Consider the following 18,199-nt stretch of genomic DNA (forward strand, 5'->3'; position numbering starts at 1 on the left):
AATATAAATGCTGAAACTAAGCTTGTGATTATTGAATTATGGATGTTGGGAGCGGGAATTCTCTAAATATATTAATCTGCGTAATTTGAATTTGGTACAGTAGAAAGAGCCCTAGATTTTGAATCCAAAAAGGGGTTTTGAACCCTGTTGTTTACTCGCTGTGCAAGGGAGTAAGTGATTACATCATCTGGTCTCTCAGGGACTTACTGGTGAAATGAGAATAATGATTTCTTTCTCACAAAGATGACTTGAGGATTAAAGAGCAGTGTATGTGAAAACATCTAGTACAGGATCAGACATTCCTGACTTCTCAGATTGTTCCATCTAAATCAGTGTTTCTGATAGTGAATCCATCTTCTCATTGCAGAGGTAGGAATTGTGAAACACATCTGTTTTAAATGAGTAGATTGGGATAACCCTTGTAAGAGCTATTAAAAATCACAGTAATAGGTCACTATAGGATGATAGGGAGGAGTATGAAAAATACAAAAGTTATCTCTTCTGATATGTAAGAAATAAAATACACACAATGCTGAGTCCTATTAGAGCTTGTTTTTAAAATCTGCCTTTAAAAAAGACATTCAAAAGCAAAAGAAGAGCTACCCTTGAATTCAAAGATAGGAAGTTTTCTTTCCTAGTGTCAAAACCCAAGTGTATGGCAGAATAAAGACAAATGTTTAGGACTTAAAAAGAATTAGATATTTATGCATCTATTTGTTCATTTATTTGTTGAGCAGAAAAAAACTACGAACTGCTATGTGCCAAGCACTTTGCTACACTAGTCTGAGAGACCCAAGATGCCTGCCCTCACTGCTCTTACAGTATGATGTCTTGACAATGGAGCCACATTGGGAAGCCAGGCAGCCATACTATGTAGCATCAGTTGTTTTTAATAATGAAAACAGAAAAAGATAATCCAAGGACTGTGTTTTAAGTGACTCAAAGAGGATACATACTTTTCAAACTACAATGGAGAGGAAGGATGTATAATTTGTCTTTCTGACAATTCTCTTGGGGTTTCAAAAGTGTTCTTCTGACTCAGGAAAATATCGATAAATAAGTGGACAATTTTGATTATATATTAATATAATTAATATAAGACTAATAAGTATGCTATAATATATATATTTCAAGTATTACCATAATTCAAACAGAGTTGTTAACCAGCAGATGTGATAGGAACAATCATGAAATCCAGAGAAAGGGAAGCGCAAGGTACTGGTTATAAAAGAAGAATCGTATCCCATTTATAAGCCATAAGAGAATCTGTGATTTCTTTTAGCTAATATTTATTGTCTCCATAATGCATTTATCACTTCCCAGAATACATTTAGTAAGTGAACACTTCTTGAGCAAATATGTGGAAAATGCAGAGCATAAAGAAATAAATCTAGTCTTTCAGGGCATGCATATATCATTGGCACACATGAGGAATTCATGTCATTTAAAAAATAAGTATGTACTGAATGCTTACTGAGTCCTAGGAAGTATGCTAGGTTCTAGAAAAGCTACAGTCAATATAGATACCAGTCCAGCCTTGTGGTGGTGGTGGTAATATTAATGAAAATTTTGAACATTTGCTGAGAATAAATGACATACTGTACCCCACACTAAGTATTAGGCAGGAATTATTTCACATAGTGCTGAAAACAACATTCTGTGTTGTGTATGATCATTAAGTTCAATTTACAGAGGAGGAAATAGAGTTTAAGGAGTTGAAGTAAGTTGCCCAAGATCACACAGTTATTAGCAAAGCCAGGCTCCAATTCAGGAAATTTTCTCTTGCCCATGTTCTTAATCCCTAGACCTTCCAGCTGAGTATGAGACAGTGGGGTAAGAGATATTGTCTGATTTCAACCAGGGCATATGCGATCATACAAACATGGGAACTGTCATAATTGATGATTGCAGAAAACTATAAATAGTATAGGTAAAGTATGGAGTAGAAGTGAGGAAAACCTGGGACTATATTGTGAAGATCTTGTGTTTGCCGTTAAGAAATGGGGAGCCATTCTTATGTTTGTATTTATATCTGCATTTTAAAAAGTCACCTTCACTATGGAGGAAGGCCAATGGAAAGCGGCCAGACAGGAAAGGTTAGAGTGAGGTTGCACCAGTCTATGCAGGAGATGATATTAGTTAGTGCAGCTAAAGAGGAGAGATGTGAGAGATAGGAGAAAATATGAAATTAATAGGCATAAAATATGCTGCAGTGGATACATTAACACCCTGAACTGCACACATGCATCAATCTCTTGTAATTGATGGGTTTAATTTGATAACTTGAAGGTGTATAAAATTTCTTACTCTAGACATGAAATAAATAATAAATCACTAAACAAAGATTTTTGGAAAGCAGTAATTTTAATCCTGACCACACCCACTCTGGCAAGTTTTTTTTTTTTTTTTTTTTTTTTTTTTTTAATTGCATTTTAGGTTTTGGGGTACATGTGAAGAACATGCAAGATTGTTGCATAGGTACACACATAGCAGTGTGACTTGCTTCCTTCCTCCCCATCACCTATATCTGGCATTTCTCCCCAGGCTATCTCTCCCCTACTCCCCACCTCCTGCTGTCCCTCTCCTTTTTCCCCCTGACAGACACCAGTGTGTGATGCTCCCCTCGCTGTGTCCATGTGTTCTCATTGTTTAACACCCACCTATGAGTGAGAACATGCGGTGTTTGATTTTCTGTTCTTGTGTCAGTTTGCTGAGAATGATGGTTTACAGTTTCATCCACGTCCCAGCAAAGGACACGAACTCATCGTTTTTGATGGCTGTGTAATATTCCATTGGGGCAAAGTTTTAAAAAATGAGGAAGGTCGAGGCCACTGAAGAAAAAAATCATGGTACAGAAATTTGTGAGAAATTAAATAACTTCTATGTCTCATTTCTTTTAACTTGTCTCTTATTAGGGTCAGTGAATTTCCAGCACATCTGTTTCATGCAGATGCTTATTTTTTTAATAGCTGAATAAAATGAGACCAAAAGCAGAGGAAGAGGTAAAAAGCATGTGGAAACTGAGCAGAATTATTTACATATTTTTCCAACAGGTAGAGATGTATCTTTAGTTCAAAGATTGCTGAAACTAATCTGCCTTAGGCTTTCCCGGATGGGTTTTCAGATGTTGCTTTGGAGTGCATAAAATCACATGATCAGCACTGTCTTGTATCTGTCAAAAGAAGCTTCTGAGCTGGGCATAGTGGCTCACACCTGTAATCCCAGAACTTTGTGAGGCTAAGGTAGGAGGATCACTTGAGCCCAGGAGTTTGAGATCAGCCTGGGCAACACAGCAAGACCCCTTCCCTACAAAAAATTAAAAAATTAGTGGCAGGCACCTGTAGTCCCAGACATTCAGGAAGCTAAGGCAGGAGGATCACTTGAGCCCAGGAGTTTGAGGCTGCAGTGAGCCATGATCGTGCCACTGCACTTCAGCCTTAGTGACAGAGCAAGACTGGGACTCAAAAAAAAAAAAAAAAAAAAAAAAAAAAAATGAAGCTTCTGCTTACAAAAGAGTGGTGTGCAAACAGCAGGAGTAGCTGCTATGTGCTATGTTCCAGCTTATTGCATTTACTTAGTTCTCTTGGTGTTGAAATAGATAGTCATTACGGCTTTCCAAAATTTGAAGGCTGTCCAGGTAACTTCAGCTTACTAAAGTATCACAGAGAACCACAGCTAATTAGATGCCTAATAACTTGTTTGCTATAGTCATTTGAACAAAGATAATGACCTGTCTTTTAATTACAGAAGGGAAAAAGTAGGACTGTCATAAAATGGGGAAAATGATTTTATGTTCTAAGAACGAAATCTGTAAGATTCTAAATATAAATATATAGTATATAAAGACATAATTCATGTGAAGAATATTACCACACTAGTAGGTTTCTCAGACTGTCCTTATATGCATAGACTCCGAAGCATGCATTTTCCCCAGGGGAATAATCTCCCTTTTGTTTCCATGACTAAAAGCAGCCTCATAGTTATAAAGAACAGTGAAAATGAGATAATGTATCTGGAAGTCCAAGCCAAAAAACAAAATCAGACTGTCATCATTGCATAGAATTCTACGTTGGGGCAAAACTCACTGATTGCAAATGTGTTAAAAAATATTGATTTCCCTTTATATTTATCTAGTATAAAATCAAATTAACCTCCATATGCTTGCAAGTGAATCATAGTGAGTTTCAGTGATGAGCAAATTTATATAGATTGTCAAGGGGTCGTGGCTAGTGCACGATTTCTGCAGTTGGTCAAACTATTGTTTGGACCATGATTCCTTCAACTCAGAAAACTGTGACACATGCCTGTAGTGTGTTTGCCAAATATCATAGTTTACTAACAGGAAATTATTCTGCTAGTTATAAAACTGTACTAACATAAAAAAGGTGATATTTATCTAAGTGATTCAGTTATATTATTACTGAACAAAAGATTTAAAATTTGCCATTCAAGTAACTTTCAAAGTCTAAACATGTATCCCTAAATTCAGTGATCTCAGTGTATTTTTTTTTTCAGGGATAGTGTTTAGTGGTACCTTCCTAGGTAACATTATCAACAACTACGGAAGTTTTAAATTAATACTTAGTCCCTCACTCAATTTTTAAAATGTGTGAAAATAAAAAGTATCCCTTCCTAAAATTTACATTTCCTATTTTTAATTACTTAAAAAATTGTCTTACTGTAATATCTATGTAATGTTAATTTATGGCAAATTGTTGTGACTACAAATTCAGAGATCATCACCCTAGATTTTCATGTGTTTTATTTAATGTGTTAGGGTCTAAGTAACACTCCTCCACTAGTAATAAGAACATTTGGGTTTGTCCTCAAGAAATAGCAATATAATGATTAGCTCCCAAGCAAAATATGGGCATTCTTGAGAGTGCGCATGCTGAGAGTTTGCAAATAAATCCACAGTAGGAAAACAGAGCTCAGAACCATAACCCTCAAATTGTTCTGGTTTCCCATGTCATTTGTTGTGAGTTACTGAATCACCCCTATAGCCCAAAAGGGGTGTTACAGCTCCCAAAGTGTTCAGTAGAATGGATTTCAGCCCTTGAGAAATTGGCTTCCTTGCTCAGTACAGTTTGAATCAATATTAAATGAGTCAGTAGGCTTCTGGAGGTTTTGAAATATAAAACTGACTTTAGAATAAAACAGATATTTTTGTCTCTAATCATGGTAAATGACCAAATGTAGAAGGCCCTTAGGTTTCAAGAGACTCTTTTATCTAATTTATTATAGAAATGTTAGGAGTCATCTTAAAGGGGAGGGTTAACATGTAAACAACATCCACTTTAGGTAAGAACTGGTATCTTAAAAAGTGAACTAAATATAGTATAATGAATCTAAGTTAGAAATGATTGAAATACAATCTTTTTCATGTAAGCCAATTTAGGAAACCAAGCTTTGTCTCTCCAGTGAGACTTAGCTGTGGAGGGGATGGGAGATTCACCTCTGGCATCTAGAAGTAGGGTTGGGAAAGAGGGGCCCAGTTCACATGCTTTTCCTGACCTTCCTTTAGCTCTGCAGTTTGCTGTATAAAATAAACTCAAGAGATCTATTAATTAATCTAATAATTAATCTATTCATCTCTATAAAATAAACTCTGAGATCTATTGGGACAAACACCTGAAATAAAAATCACAAAGAATTTTTTCAACAAATACCCAAATTATAGTCAGGTGGACTCTAACCGAAGTCAGCTTATAAAAGAGATATTGGCATATAGTTGTCCTTAGCTTCATGTAATTATGGTAATCTTATAGCATCATAATTTCCTCTAGTGTTACTTTAATGAGCACTTTTCTTTTGAATAAAAAGGAGTATAAATAGTTGAAATGTGATGAGATTTGAGAAACTGATCAAATTTACAAAGGCTTGTGTTCCTTTTTTTTCCAAATAATGTACTGCCCATAAAGAGGAGCCTCCTCTACACAGACTTACCATGGGCAGGGATCACACTCACTTCAGGTCACTTGCTGCACTTTATGAGGTCAGTATGCCTGCTTTCCTCAATTTACAGAGGAGATGCAGGCTGCGAGCAGAAGTAACCTGGGTACAGCCCTGTAAGACTGTCTTCAAACCCTTCTGTTGTCAGTTGCCATTTTGCATTCAGAAAGAGGTTCCAAGATATTTCGAAAGTAGTGAAAGACAGAGAAAAAATGGACACAGGATTGGGGGAGAGGTTTGTACAATGGTACTAAGATGCTGACTGAAAGCAGAAAGAAGTTGTAGGTGATGGGGAGTAAGTAGGGTGTTGGGACCATGAGGTAGAAGTGGGAGAAGATAAAGAGTTTGCTTTTGCAAATATTACCATTGCGAAGAAACTGAAGATGCTTTGAATAGTGTTGATAAGCTGTTATGGTTGAGTACTTAGTAAATTACTTTGATAATTTACTTAACAAAGTGTTATTTGATATCATGTGAGGTAAATATAGAAAAATTTTTATGTCAACCGAAGAAGTAACTAACCCCACCAACTCCTAAACTCTGATGCCCAAGGTTCTGCATGTTTGAGCCCAGGCTATTTCCCCAACCTCATCTCCTTCTCTCTGTGTGCACCAGCATGTTGAGCCCCACATTTGTTCATGAGCAGACTGAACCAGCATTAACCTCAGGGCCTTTGCACTCACTCTCCCTGAAATAGTCTTCCCCAAAACAGCACCTCCCTCTGCCATTATACCCTCTGCTAGTACCATCCCACTTTCTAATCCACCACAAAATTTATTTTTCTGGGTAACTCATTCCTACCCAATATTATACATTTGTTTCTTCATTTTCTTTGTCTTCTTACTAAGATTTGATTATCAAAGGAGATAGGACTTGGCTTTGCTCACTGCTGCATCTCCTACACACTGGAGTAATGGAGATTTTGGGGTCTGAAGTTAAGTAAAATAAAGTCAGAAAGAATTTGGAAAATTATGAAACAACATAGAATGAAAGTTAAATTTTATTCAGAATATAAGAAATAAATAAATTGTGATGTTTAAAAATATGATAACACAGGCATTATAAAATCTAAAAAACAATAATTTTTGTTACTTTATGGACTGACCCATTTCCGTGTATTTTTTCTCTACAGTTTTTGTTAACATACTCTTTGCCTCTTCAAATTATAACAACTTTTCAATATAATTTTTTATAGAGAGAATAGAACAATTATTTTGTCTTTTCTCTAACATGAATGATCAAATTTAAATTTTTAAGAGTTTTAGTTCTCCCTGAAGAGGTCCTGATTTGTTAGTTGTATTCCTAAGTATTTTATTCTCTTTGTAGCAATTATGAATGGGAGTTTGCTCGTGATTTGGCTCTCTGCCTGTTTTTGGTGTAAAGGAATACTTGTGATTTTTGCACATTGATTTTGTACCCTGAGACAGGGAGGGGAACTTCACACACTGGGGCCTGTTGAGGGGTGGGAAAACTAGGGGAGGCATAGCAGGGGTTGGGATTTTGGGGAGGGATAACAATAGGAAAAATACTTAATGTAGATGACGGGAGGATGGATGCAGCAAACCACCATGACATGTGTATACATGTTTAACAGTCCTGCACAGTCTGCACATGTACCCCAGAACTTAAAGTATAATTTTTTAAAAAAGAAACATTTTAAAAAGCTTTTCAATCTCAAAATGTCTTATTACTAATGTCTTATGCATTTTAAAATTATTGCCAAATGCAAAAAAAAAAAAAATCTCGAAGTTTCTTTAGCATATGAACCATAAGTTTGGGAGAATATGCCACAGAGTAATTTCTGGCTGTATACATTTCCAACCTTTTTGTCCTCCAAAACATACACATTTCCCATCCTAGAGGCCTCAGGATACAGATGTATTACATCATGACCGCTGGCCCTGCACCTCTTTTCCAACATTGGATGACTACAACGGGCAGTGGGAATACTCTGGAAGCCATTTCTACACAGGATACTACAATAACCCAGACATAAATGGAAGTAATTATTGTCCTATAAATAGGTCCCAGCAAACATAGCCTGAATGCATCCCAACTAAACTTTCTTTAGCTCAGTTTCAAAAATAACCACAGCCAATTGAACACTACCCAACATGACAGAAGGAAGCTGGGATGTAAAAAAGACAGCAGCCATACCTTTTGCAGTTAAAACATTTTGTTTCTGCACATTTGTAAACGCATGTGACTATGTGAACACAGTGCTAAGGCCCCTCTGAGAACCCGGAAAGGTATTTTTACAAGTAAGGGGCCTTGAAACTCAAGCTTTTATAGCTTCAAAGTAAGTCCACTCCTGCCAGCACTTTATGGTACTTGTAGGTACAAAGTAGACAGTCAAAAAGTGTTTGGCAAATGAATAAGTGAAAGAAAGAATTAAGCAATAAAGTACATTTTAATTCATCTTTCTTAGCATTGCTAAATCAGTGTCCTTCAAATTAAATGGGACCCATTAGCTATAGGTTACATTTATCATATAAAACTATGCTAAATATCTGAGTGATTTGGGATCTATTCTCAGTACAAAACATGTCAAGGAGATTTATTAATTATAAGCACAGATATATTGACCTTTTCCTTTTTCTTACTATGGGGAAATTTAAAATGTCTATATAACTTTGCTACCCTATCAAGTGTGCTTTCTCATATGTATACTCTAAGCAGAGCCATTACTTGGAATGTCTTATTACTAAAATGATGGAAAAACTTTCTTCAGTGCATATGTTACATTTGCCTTTTTATGAAGGTCAAATACTACTCTGTGACATTTATTTTGTGGCTTCTAGGGAAAGAGTTGTGTGAGTATTTTTTAAGTGACATTGTAGTAGAAGGAGCTGAAAAATTGAAGGCCTGTATTTTCCAGATGGGACAAAAATATAGATTTATTCAAATTTTAATTTAACTGTAAAACAGAGTTCATGTAAGGAGGAAGACTGGGGTATCTAGTAAGAAACCCCACATTGGACTGGGCATGGTGGTTCATGCCTGTAATTCCAGTACTTTGGGAGGCTGAAGCAGGTGAGTCGTTTGAGACCAGAAGTTCAAAATCAGCCTGGGCAAAATGGTGAAAACCCATCTCCACAAAAAATACAAAAATTGGCTGGATGTGGTGGTGTATTCTTGTAGTCCCAGCTACTCAGAAGGCTGAGGTCAGAAGATCACCTGAGCTCAGGAAGTTAAAGCTGCAGTGAGCTGAGATGGCACCACTGCTTTCTAGCCTGGGCAACAGAGTGAGACCCTATCTCCAAAAAAAGAGAAACCTCCTATTGAATGAGGGTTCCTGGCTTTTAATAAGCTCCTTTCATTCTCTTGCTCAGGGCTAGCATATCAGTCTCTCTGGTCATCAGAAAGTGCCTATAAAATCAAATGAGCCCTTGTATATCTGACTCTGAGTATATATTTATGTGCTACTGAAAAACCGTGTGCCACCTTCTGGACCTGGAGTCCATCAGAGAATGCCAGTATCAGAATGCTTCTTGCAGATGCTGATAGTTTCCACTTGATATTCAAGTTGAGATAGTTGGGAGAAGATGAAAAGCTACGGGGCAAATAATGGTATACTGACAGAAAAGTGGCAGCCTTCCTGCGAGGCTTTCCTTTACATGCTCAATTCAGGAAAATGGAATTCTGTGATGCTGTGAATGGAAATACAAGGCCTTGGTTGTACCCATCAACCAAGAATCACATTACAGGCAATATTTCCCACCTTTATGTGATTGTCTGTTTTTAACACTTTTTCCTTTTTTTAAATTTCAAATTAATTTTGGGGCCTAATTGAAAGATACATAATGATTAGCATGAAAAGGCAAATATAGGTGCAGCCATCTTTTTTTGATATGCTGGGGAAAGAAAATACACGCATCCATTTGAAGGTAGATTTTTCTGTTAGGTGATGTGTGATTGGTTGCAAATCACACTTTGAGGTATCCTTTCAGAGAGCATGCTCCTGAGCACATTCGCTTCCTGACTGCAGTAAAATCTTTTAAAATCTCTGCCAGGTAATTTGCTGCTTACTACAACTTGAGGTAGGGAGAAAGAAATTAGGTCAACCATTGTGGAAGACAGTGCGGCAATTCCCCAAGGATCTAGAACCAGAAATACCATTGACCCAGCAATCCCATTACTGGGTATATACCCAAAGGATTAGAAATCATTCTAATATAAAGACACATGCTTATGTTTATTATTATTATTATGCCCATCAATGATAGACTGGATAAAGAAAATGTGGCACACATACACCATGGAATACTATGCAGCTATAAAAAAGGATGGGTTCATGTCCTTTTCAGGGATATGGATGAAGCTGGAAGCCATCATTCTCAGCAAACCGACACAAGAACAGAAAACCAAACACCACATGCTCTCACTTATAGTGGGAGTTGAACAATGAGAATACATGGACACAGGAAGGGGAACATCACACACTGGGACCTGTCAGGGGTGGGTGGGGGATTAGGGGAGAGATAGCACTAGGAGAAATACCTAATGTAGATGAGGGGTTGATGGGCGCAGCAAACTACCATGGCACATGTATACCTCTTTAACAAATCTGCACATTCTGCCCATGTATCTTAGAACTTAAAGTATAATAGTGATAAAATTTTAAAAAGAAATCAGTTTTAAAAGGTTAAGAAAATAAATAATAATTGTAGGCTGCCTGTTTAAAGCCCTTCACAGCATGTAAGTCTTGTTTATAAGTGAGTACAAGAGAGAGAAAGCAAGTTGTGCTTTATCAGGAAAGCACAGACATATTTCAGCATGATTAGAAAAAGATAAAGATTTTTTTTCTCCCCTTGGCTTCACTCAGCTGATGTAATGAGCATTATTGATTAAAATGTTAGGATCAATAAAGATTTAAAATTGGAGTGGAGGAGACCTTAAGAAGGAGAAAAAGGTTATGGTCTGTTGAGTAAGCTGGCGATTAAATGCTTTGTAGAAAATTGATTTTTAAAACATGAACTGTTAGTTATAATGCTTGGCCTTCATCAGCATAGACTGTTCTGAAACTCACATGTACATGTAAAACAATATGTATCATTACCAGACTCACACACGAAAAGTTTGTGAACATCATGTGCAACTAGAACTTAATGATGAAACGTTAGCCCACCTGAACATGTGTTCATAATAATGAATTCATAATAATGAATCTCTGTAATGGTAATGAGAAAGTGGCCTTTCAAGTCATTTAACAGCCAATAGAACTTACATGGTTCTCCTTAGAATGCAATTATATGTAACGACACAGTTATTTGTCAGGTTCTTTCTAATATTACAACAGGAATATTTTAAATCCCTCTCTCTTTTTATCTTAATTGTCAGTATCAAAACCTACCAAATGCATTGGACTTCTGTGTTAGAGCCTCATAACCAAGAACTCCTGTATTAGAACCTCATAAACAATGAGTTAAATATTTCTCCCATAGAAACAATTGCATTGTAGAACTTACCGTTATTTGAAAGTAAAAAATACTAGACAGAGCTAATACACAAATAAAATACCAAGCTATAGGTAGGTAAATGCAAAAATGGGGACAAGGCTAATTAAAATATGAATCTGTTGAAAAGGAAGTAAAACAAAATTCATTAATACAAATTTTAGGAGAAGTATCTAAAATTAATGACATTTTTTATGAAATGTATGCAAAAGCTACCCTAAAAAGAGCAATTCAGAGACTAGCACTTAAAAATGTTAATAAATAAACATAAGCTTTAAGGGCTACTATAGAGATCAATGTGGAAGAACAGAAAAGGATGCCTTACAAAGAAGGAGAAGAACACAGGCTCACCAATCACTAAATCCTGGTTAGAACACTTTTCTCAGGGCTACTCTTGGTATCACAGTTCCATAAAACTAGTTATAAGGTTTTTTTGGGAACTTTTACAAACATTCTTTTAGTTGGGTCCAATAAACACATTAAAAAAAATTCTGACCTCAAGAAATAGTAATTTCAGTGTTTATTTTTCTACAGTATCTGTGCATAAATCAGTATAAATCTATTAACAATATGTAGATATTAACAGTAAATATTCTTCAGTCATTTCTCCTAAATTATATGAAATATCAAAGAATAATACTTAGTCATACAACTTGTTCTAATTCTGGTCAATTTTCTGTAGATAAGTGCTCTTATAAACATAGTTCATCATGGATTTGTTTGAAATTTAAATACTTAATTTCTGACCCCAGTACTGTATCTTTATAATCTATTTTTAAACTGGTGTTCTATGTAGAAAAATTAGCAGCTCATTGTCTAGTTGCTTTGATTTTGGCTGGTGCTTTCTGATTTTGCGATTGGTAATCCACATAGTCTCAAAAAGTGTATCAGGAACTATGGGGTCTGACTTGCCCTTATCTTGGCCCCCAGGTGCACCCTGAGTGTGACGCTGGAGCAAGCAATCATTCTGGCCAGAAGCCATGGACTGCCACCTCGCTATATCATGCAGGCTACAGATGTGATGCGGAAGCAGGTAGGTCTCATGCAGACTTGAGGAGAGTTGTTTTGTAGGCCATGGACTTGAAGATTTCTTTGTTCATTTACCAGGTATCTGACAGGTGCCTGGATGTGATGGGAAGTTCACTAGGCTCAGAGGTAACTCATGAATGAGAAATGCTCCCAGGGAGAAGATGCTGCAAGCACCAGTCTAAGGTTCTGCAAGAATCTTAGACAACTCCGGAAAACAGGATATCTAGGTGATAATCTGCAGGCAGAAAGGGATTTGACCAAGTGGAATGGGGCAGCAGTCACTTTTATGCTTATATAAGGAAGAAGTGAAAGGACATATGGCGTTTTCTGGGAATTATTGATGGTAAAACTGGGGGTGGAGAGGGACAGGGCCAAGGAAGAAGAGGAAAGAATTTAGGGTCCTGGTGGCTTCTGGTGACCACCAAGGGACATTCATGCCTTACCCAGTGTGTACATTATTCTGAGGATAAAGAACCCACCTCGAATTTTCATTTAGGGAATAAATAGCAGTCTTTGGACCATCTCTGGGTCACTGGAGTACTCATAGGTGAGAATATACTATCTTATTAATAGAATGAACTTTATACAGTAACCCAATGGTATTCTAAGTGTGACGGTTTAGTTTTTAGCCCTTAAACTTCTTTTTTAAAAAAAAATTCACTAAGCTCCAATTTACCAATTAAGAAAATGTGCTCAACCTAGCAGGAAATATACTTAATCTACAGAAAGACAAAAGAAATCAAAATAAAATCTATTTTATTCTACCACTTTTTCTTTGGGCTACCACAGAAAAATGATTTAACGAATTTCTCTACTTGCTGACTTGGTTTGAGTTGCCCAGTGACAGTGAGTTATTTAATTTTTAAGATATGCTTTGTAATTATGACTACTTTGTTTATTGGAAGCTTAGTGTCTAACTCGAAGGCAAACATATAAATCCCTCTGGGCTTGCTCCCAAGACTGCATTGCAGAATGCCCGCAAAGCCCATCAAAAAATCAACTGAAGAGGCCAACATCAAGCTGGTGTCTGCAATGCAGAGATCAGACACAGGGAAAGCATATGCACTGGTACTTCTGGTTAGGACTCAGGAGCTGAAGATTAAAAACCAAGATCTTTGAAGGTCCAAGGAGATTTGCTAAGCAAAGGTTAGAGCTAAGAAGCATGTGATGTGCTGTAGGCCAGCTGGAAAAGGTAAACACAGATGTGATTTGCCAGCAGGTTTAGGAAGGACTTTTGGACATATATACAAACTCTGTTTTAAAAAGTAGATCCAAGTAAACTTATGATTGTCCATATCAGAGTTGAGATTTAGGTTGCCAAGAAACACAGAAAGAAATTAATCACCTTTCTGTTTGATTGTGTTATGTATTAGAGTAGGTTTGTAGGAAGACTTAGGAAGCACCATCTAAAAATTATAGTTTATGGCAAGCAAAATAGACTGGAATTTACCTTCTTATAGAATATTCCACAAAGGAGGTAGTTATGAGTTGGCGACATATCCATTTCTACTGTACAGATTTGAATAGTCATAATTATTTCAAATATTTTCACTTCTTAAAATGGAAAATAGAAATAGAGAAAATAGAGATTAAAGTCATATTGATATTATGTATGCCCTAATGACTCACTTAACTGATATAAAGCTCTTTAAAATAAAATGTAAGTTATATTTATATTGTTATATAAATTATAACAATATAATTTATTGTTATATTGTTATATAAATTGTTATATAAATATATTTATATTGTTATATTGTTATATTGCTATGTAGTATATAAGTATGGGATAATTTTAAAAGACTCAAGTCATGGAGTTCCTTATAAAATTCCTGTTGACATATAAACCACACTATTTTTTTCAGACTATAACTTATTCTTCCCCCTAATTTTTTTAAAAAATGAATACATTTGGGATAGATAGCTTGCTTCCTTTATTATTTGTTCCTCTGCCCCAAGTTATGACATCCCAATGGCTATGAGAGGCAAAGAACGAAGGTATTATAACTTCTTTGTGAAAGATCCTGGGACCCCCTTTTAGGAAAACTGGACAGACTGGTGGTCCCAGAGATTTCTTCAACAGTCCCCCTGTCACCGATTCTCCTTCTAGTATTCAGCAGTAGCAGACGGTGAGATTTGTGGCTGAGGTCCAATCCACAAGCCAACTCTTAACCTACTAATGATTTGAGAAGTTAGAATGCAAGTCTGAATCAAAGGTCGAGCTTGGATTTTTCTCTCCTTTTTACCTTTCAACTTCAGGGACAATTACTTAACCATTTAGACTTAGCTTTTTAGAGACCAAGTGGTTAGATATTTGTCATCTTCAGTATATGTTGAAGTATTTGTATTATTGCATAATCAAATTTAAATTATGATATATTAAAGAATTTATTATCTATTAACATTTTACAATATATGAATGAATAATATAATGATAAAACTAAGATTTTTAGGTTTTTTTTTTTTTTTTTTTAGAACAAGAAGCTTTTTGGCATGATTTATTGTTCTTATTTTAATTGCAGTATTGTTTTCCTCTACAGATTGTGTGTATATGCTTTTCATAGAGTTGTTATTTTAACTCACTGCTTGAGTTTGAAGGAAAGATGAAAGACAGAAGAGAAGGGTACTATGGCTTTCACGATGTTTTGGTAATGATTGTAACAACCTTAGGCAGCACTTTACGTAACCAGCTGATTTGATTAATAGAAGGCTTACAATAGAAACTGTCATTTACATTATAAATTTAGTTTTCTATGCTATAAGTTATATATTCATAGTGTTCTTTGATGGCAGCCTATAAAAAAAAGTCCTCTTAACCTTTTTAATAAAAACTGGGATTCCAAAGTATCCTGACCCCTTATCTACAGTATCAAAGCATCACACTAAGCACTAAGAACAAAAACATGAGGTTGATGTTGTCCTTGCCTAATCTCATGGTGGACACATGCACAGAAAAATCACCATGCCATGGGCACAAGCAAGCAAGTCTCTACTGGGTATCTAACATCAGTGTATCAAGACTCAGAACAGGGAGTAAGTGAGTAGACCATGAGCACCTCCCTGGCTGGAATAAGTCTTACTGATTTTGGCATCACAGTTTCTCAAAATAGTACCTAGTACAAAGTAAATGCCAAAGGATATTTGTTCAATGATTTCATTCTAACTAGGATGGTTAGAGAAGGGCTCCATGCAGGTGAGTTTATGATAGTGGCTAAGAGCACAGAGTATGTTTCTCCTTTGTTTTAGATTCAAAGAGAACATGTGCAGGTTTGTTACATGGATATGTTACATAATGCTGGGGTTTGGGCTTTGGTTGAACCCATCACCCAAATAGTAAACGTAATACACAATAGATGATTTTTTAAATCTGTCCCACTTCCTTCCTCTCCCCTTTTGGAGTCTGCAGTGTCTGTCATTTCCATCTTTACGTCCATGTGTACTTATTGTTGAGTTCCCCACTTAAAAGTGAGAACATGCAGTATCTGATTTTCAATTTAAGTGTTAATTCACTTAGGATAATGGCCTCCAACTGCATTCATGCTGCTGCAAAGAACACGATTTTGTCCTTTATGGCATGTAGTACTCCATGGTGTGTATGTCCCACATATTTTTTTATCCAACCCACTGTTGATGGGCACATAGGTTGATTCCATGACTTTGCTATTGTGAATAAAAAAGACCAGTCGTGAGCCAAGCGGCCACAATTTGAATTCCAACTCCAGTGTTTACTATCTGGATGATTCAGGGGAAGATTCTTCGCCTCTTTGGTACTTAGTTTCCTCAATATTAAAATAAGAACAATAATAGTACTTGTTTCATAGTGTTGTTGTGAGGATTAAATAAATCAACATACTTAATGCACTTAAAACATTACCTGATATAGTGAATGACCAATCAATCATTAACAAAGAGGATATTTGGTTTGGAACTTGGAGGATAAATATGATGCATACAGTAAGGGAAGGGGTGAGGAAGAGTGTTTAAGTAGAGGGAGAAATATAAGGAAGAGTATAAAAACACAAGTAGCTGGCATGTTGAGTCTATGAACAATATAGATTAATTCAAAGTGAAATATGCCAATTGATCTCTTCACCATGATAAGCATCAGCTCTATTTGAAATCTTTTAGAAAGCAAATGTTTTTCTTAATGGAATTACTTAACAGAAATATATAAAATAAATGCCCAATGATGATAGACTGGATAGGGAAAATGTGGTACATATACACCATGGAATATTACGCAGCCATCAAAAACGATGAGTTCACGTCCTTTGTAGGGACATGGATGAACCTGGAAACCATCATTCTCAGCAAACTGACACAAGAGCAGAAAATCAAACACCGTATATTCTCACTCATAGGTGGGTGTTGAACAATGAGAACACATGGACACAGGGAGGGGAGCACTACACACTGGGGTCCGTTGGGGGGAAATGGGGGAGGGGCGGGGGGTGGGGAGGTGGGAAGAGATAGCATGGGGAGAAATGACAGATACAGGTGAGGGGAAGGAAGGCAGCAAACCACACTGCCAGGTGTGTACCTATGCAACAATCTTGCATGTTCATCACATGTACCCCAAAACCTAAAATGCAATTAAAAAAAAATTATAGACAACAAGCATTGTACACAACTACTTCAAACTAGTCAATAAATCTGTTTTTCACAGGCTATGATTTAGGAATTCTAAAACTAATTTATATGTTACTAAGAATAAACAAATAAGATATTGTAAATAACAAGAAACTGATTTCTCTCACTGAGAAAAAGGTTACAAATAAGGAAAGGAAGAAGGCTGGAATCTGGAATGAACCCCAGGCTGCTGGATTGAAATCACATGTATCAGTATGAACTGATAAATACACACACAGACACATACAAGTATGGATAGATGTAGAATTAATATAGATATATGAGTATGTTAGTATTTGTAAATTAGCTTTGCCTACTGGAAAGCTCTAGTTGCAGTTATTCTGCCAGTAGTAATGAGCACACTCAATGTCCAAATTTTGGCTTCTAAATACTATTCTCCAATAAAAAGAGCCAGGGCCCCTTGGAGAAACAATAAATTACCAGATGAGACAAAGAAGATGAGCCTGGAACATCTTGAGGTGCCATAAAATAAAGGAGTACTAAACAATGATGGCAGCATATTAAAAAAGCACAAGAAACAACCAGAAAGAGCTCCCAGTAGCCAAAACTGAAACAATTTTAGCAAAAAACAAAATTAATAAAAGTATTGGATTATATCTCATGGAATAAAATAATTATGAGTCCATACTGATTTAAATATATACTTGAATAAATAAATAATTTGGGGAGAAGAGATTACTCTTTCTAACAGGATTCCAGTTCATAAATACAACAATATTATTGTAGACAAGATACACCAACAGAGGCTGAAATCAGTGAGTGAAAGTTTGAAGAGAAACGAGATATTGTACAGTCTCCTAGTATATCCCCAAACATATTTATTAACTACAAAAAAAAAAAAAAGAAAAAGAAAATGAGTAACTTTGCAGTGGCCAAATCTGGCAGACATTAAAGTGATGAAAAGTTAATGTGAGCAGTGATAAGATATGCTGGCATCTCATAGGCCCTGATAAGATGCGTTGAGAAGGGCATAACATCACTTCTACGATTTTCTTGTCCAAGTGCATTTCCTGCTTCTAATCATGAGCAAACATCAAATCAACCCAAACTGAGACATTCTGCAAAGTAATGACCAATACTTATCAAGAGTATTAAGGTCATGAAAGGCAGGA

The 18,199-nt window shown here is 36.2% G+C and overlaps 1 protein-coding gene across 1 annotated transcript in view; it reads left to right on the forward strand.

Moving 5' to 3' along the window:
* Positions 1-18,199, forward strand: part of PREX2 (phosphatidylinositol-3,4,5-trisphosphate dependent Rac exchange factor 2) — a 306,754-nt gene that overhangs the window by 268,093 nt on the left and 20,462 nt on the right. The window contains exon 38 of the mRNA XM_003942900.3: positions 12,339-12,441. Coding sequence (XP_003942949.1) covers positions 12,339-12,441 — 103 coding nt within the window. The remainder of the gene's footprint in view (positions 1-12,338; positions 12,442-18,199) is intronic.

Source organism: Saimiri boliviensis, chromosome 15 (genome assembly GCF_048565385.1).
Source record: "Saimiri boliviensis isolate mSaiBol1 chromosome 15, mSaiBol1.pri, whole genome shotgun sequence".
Classification (NCBI taxonomy): domain Eukaryota; kingdom Metazoa; phylum Chordata; class Mammalia; order Primates; family Cebidae; genus Saimiri; species Saimiri boliviensis.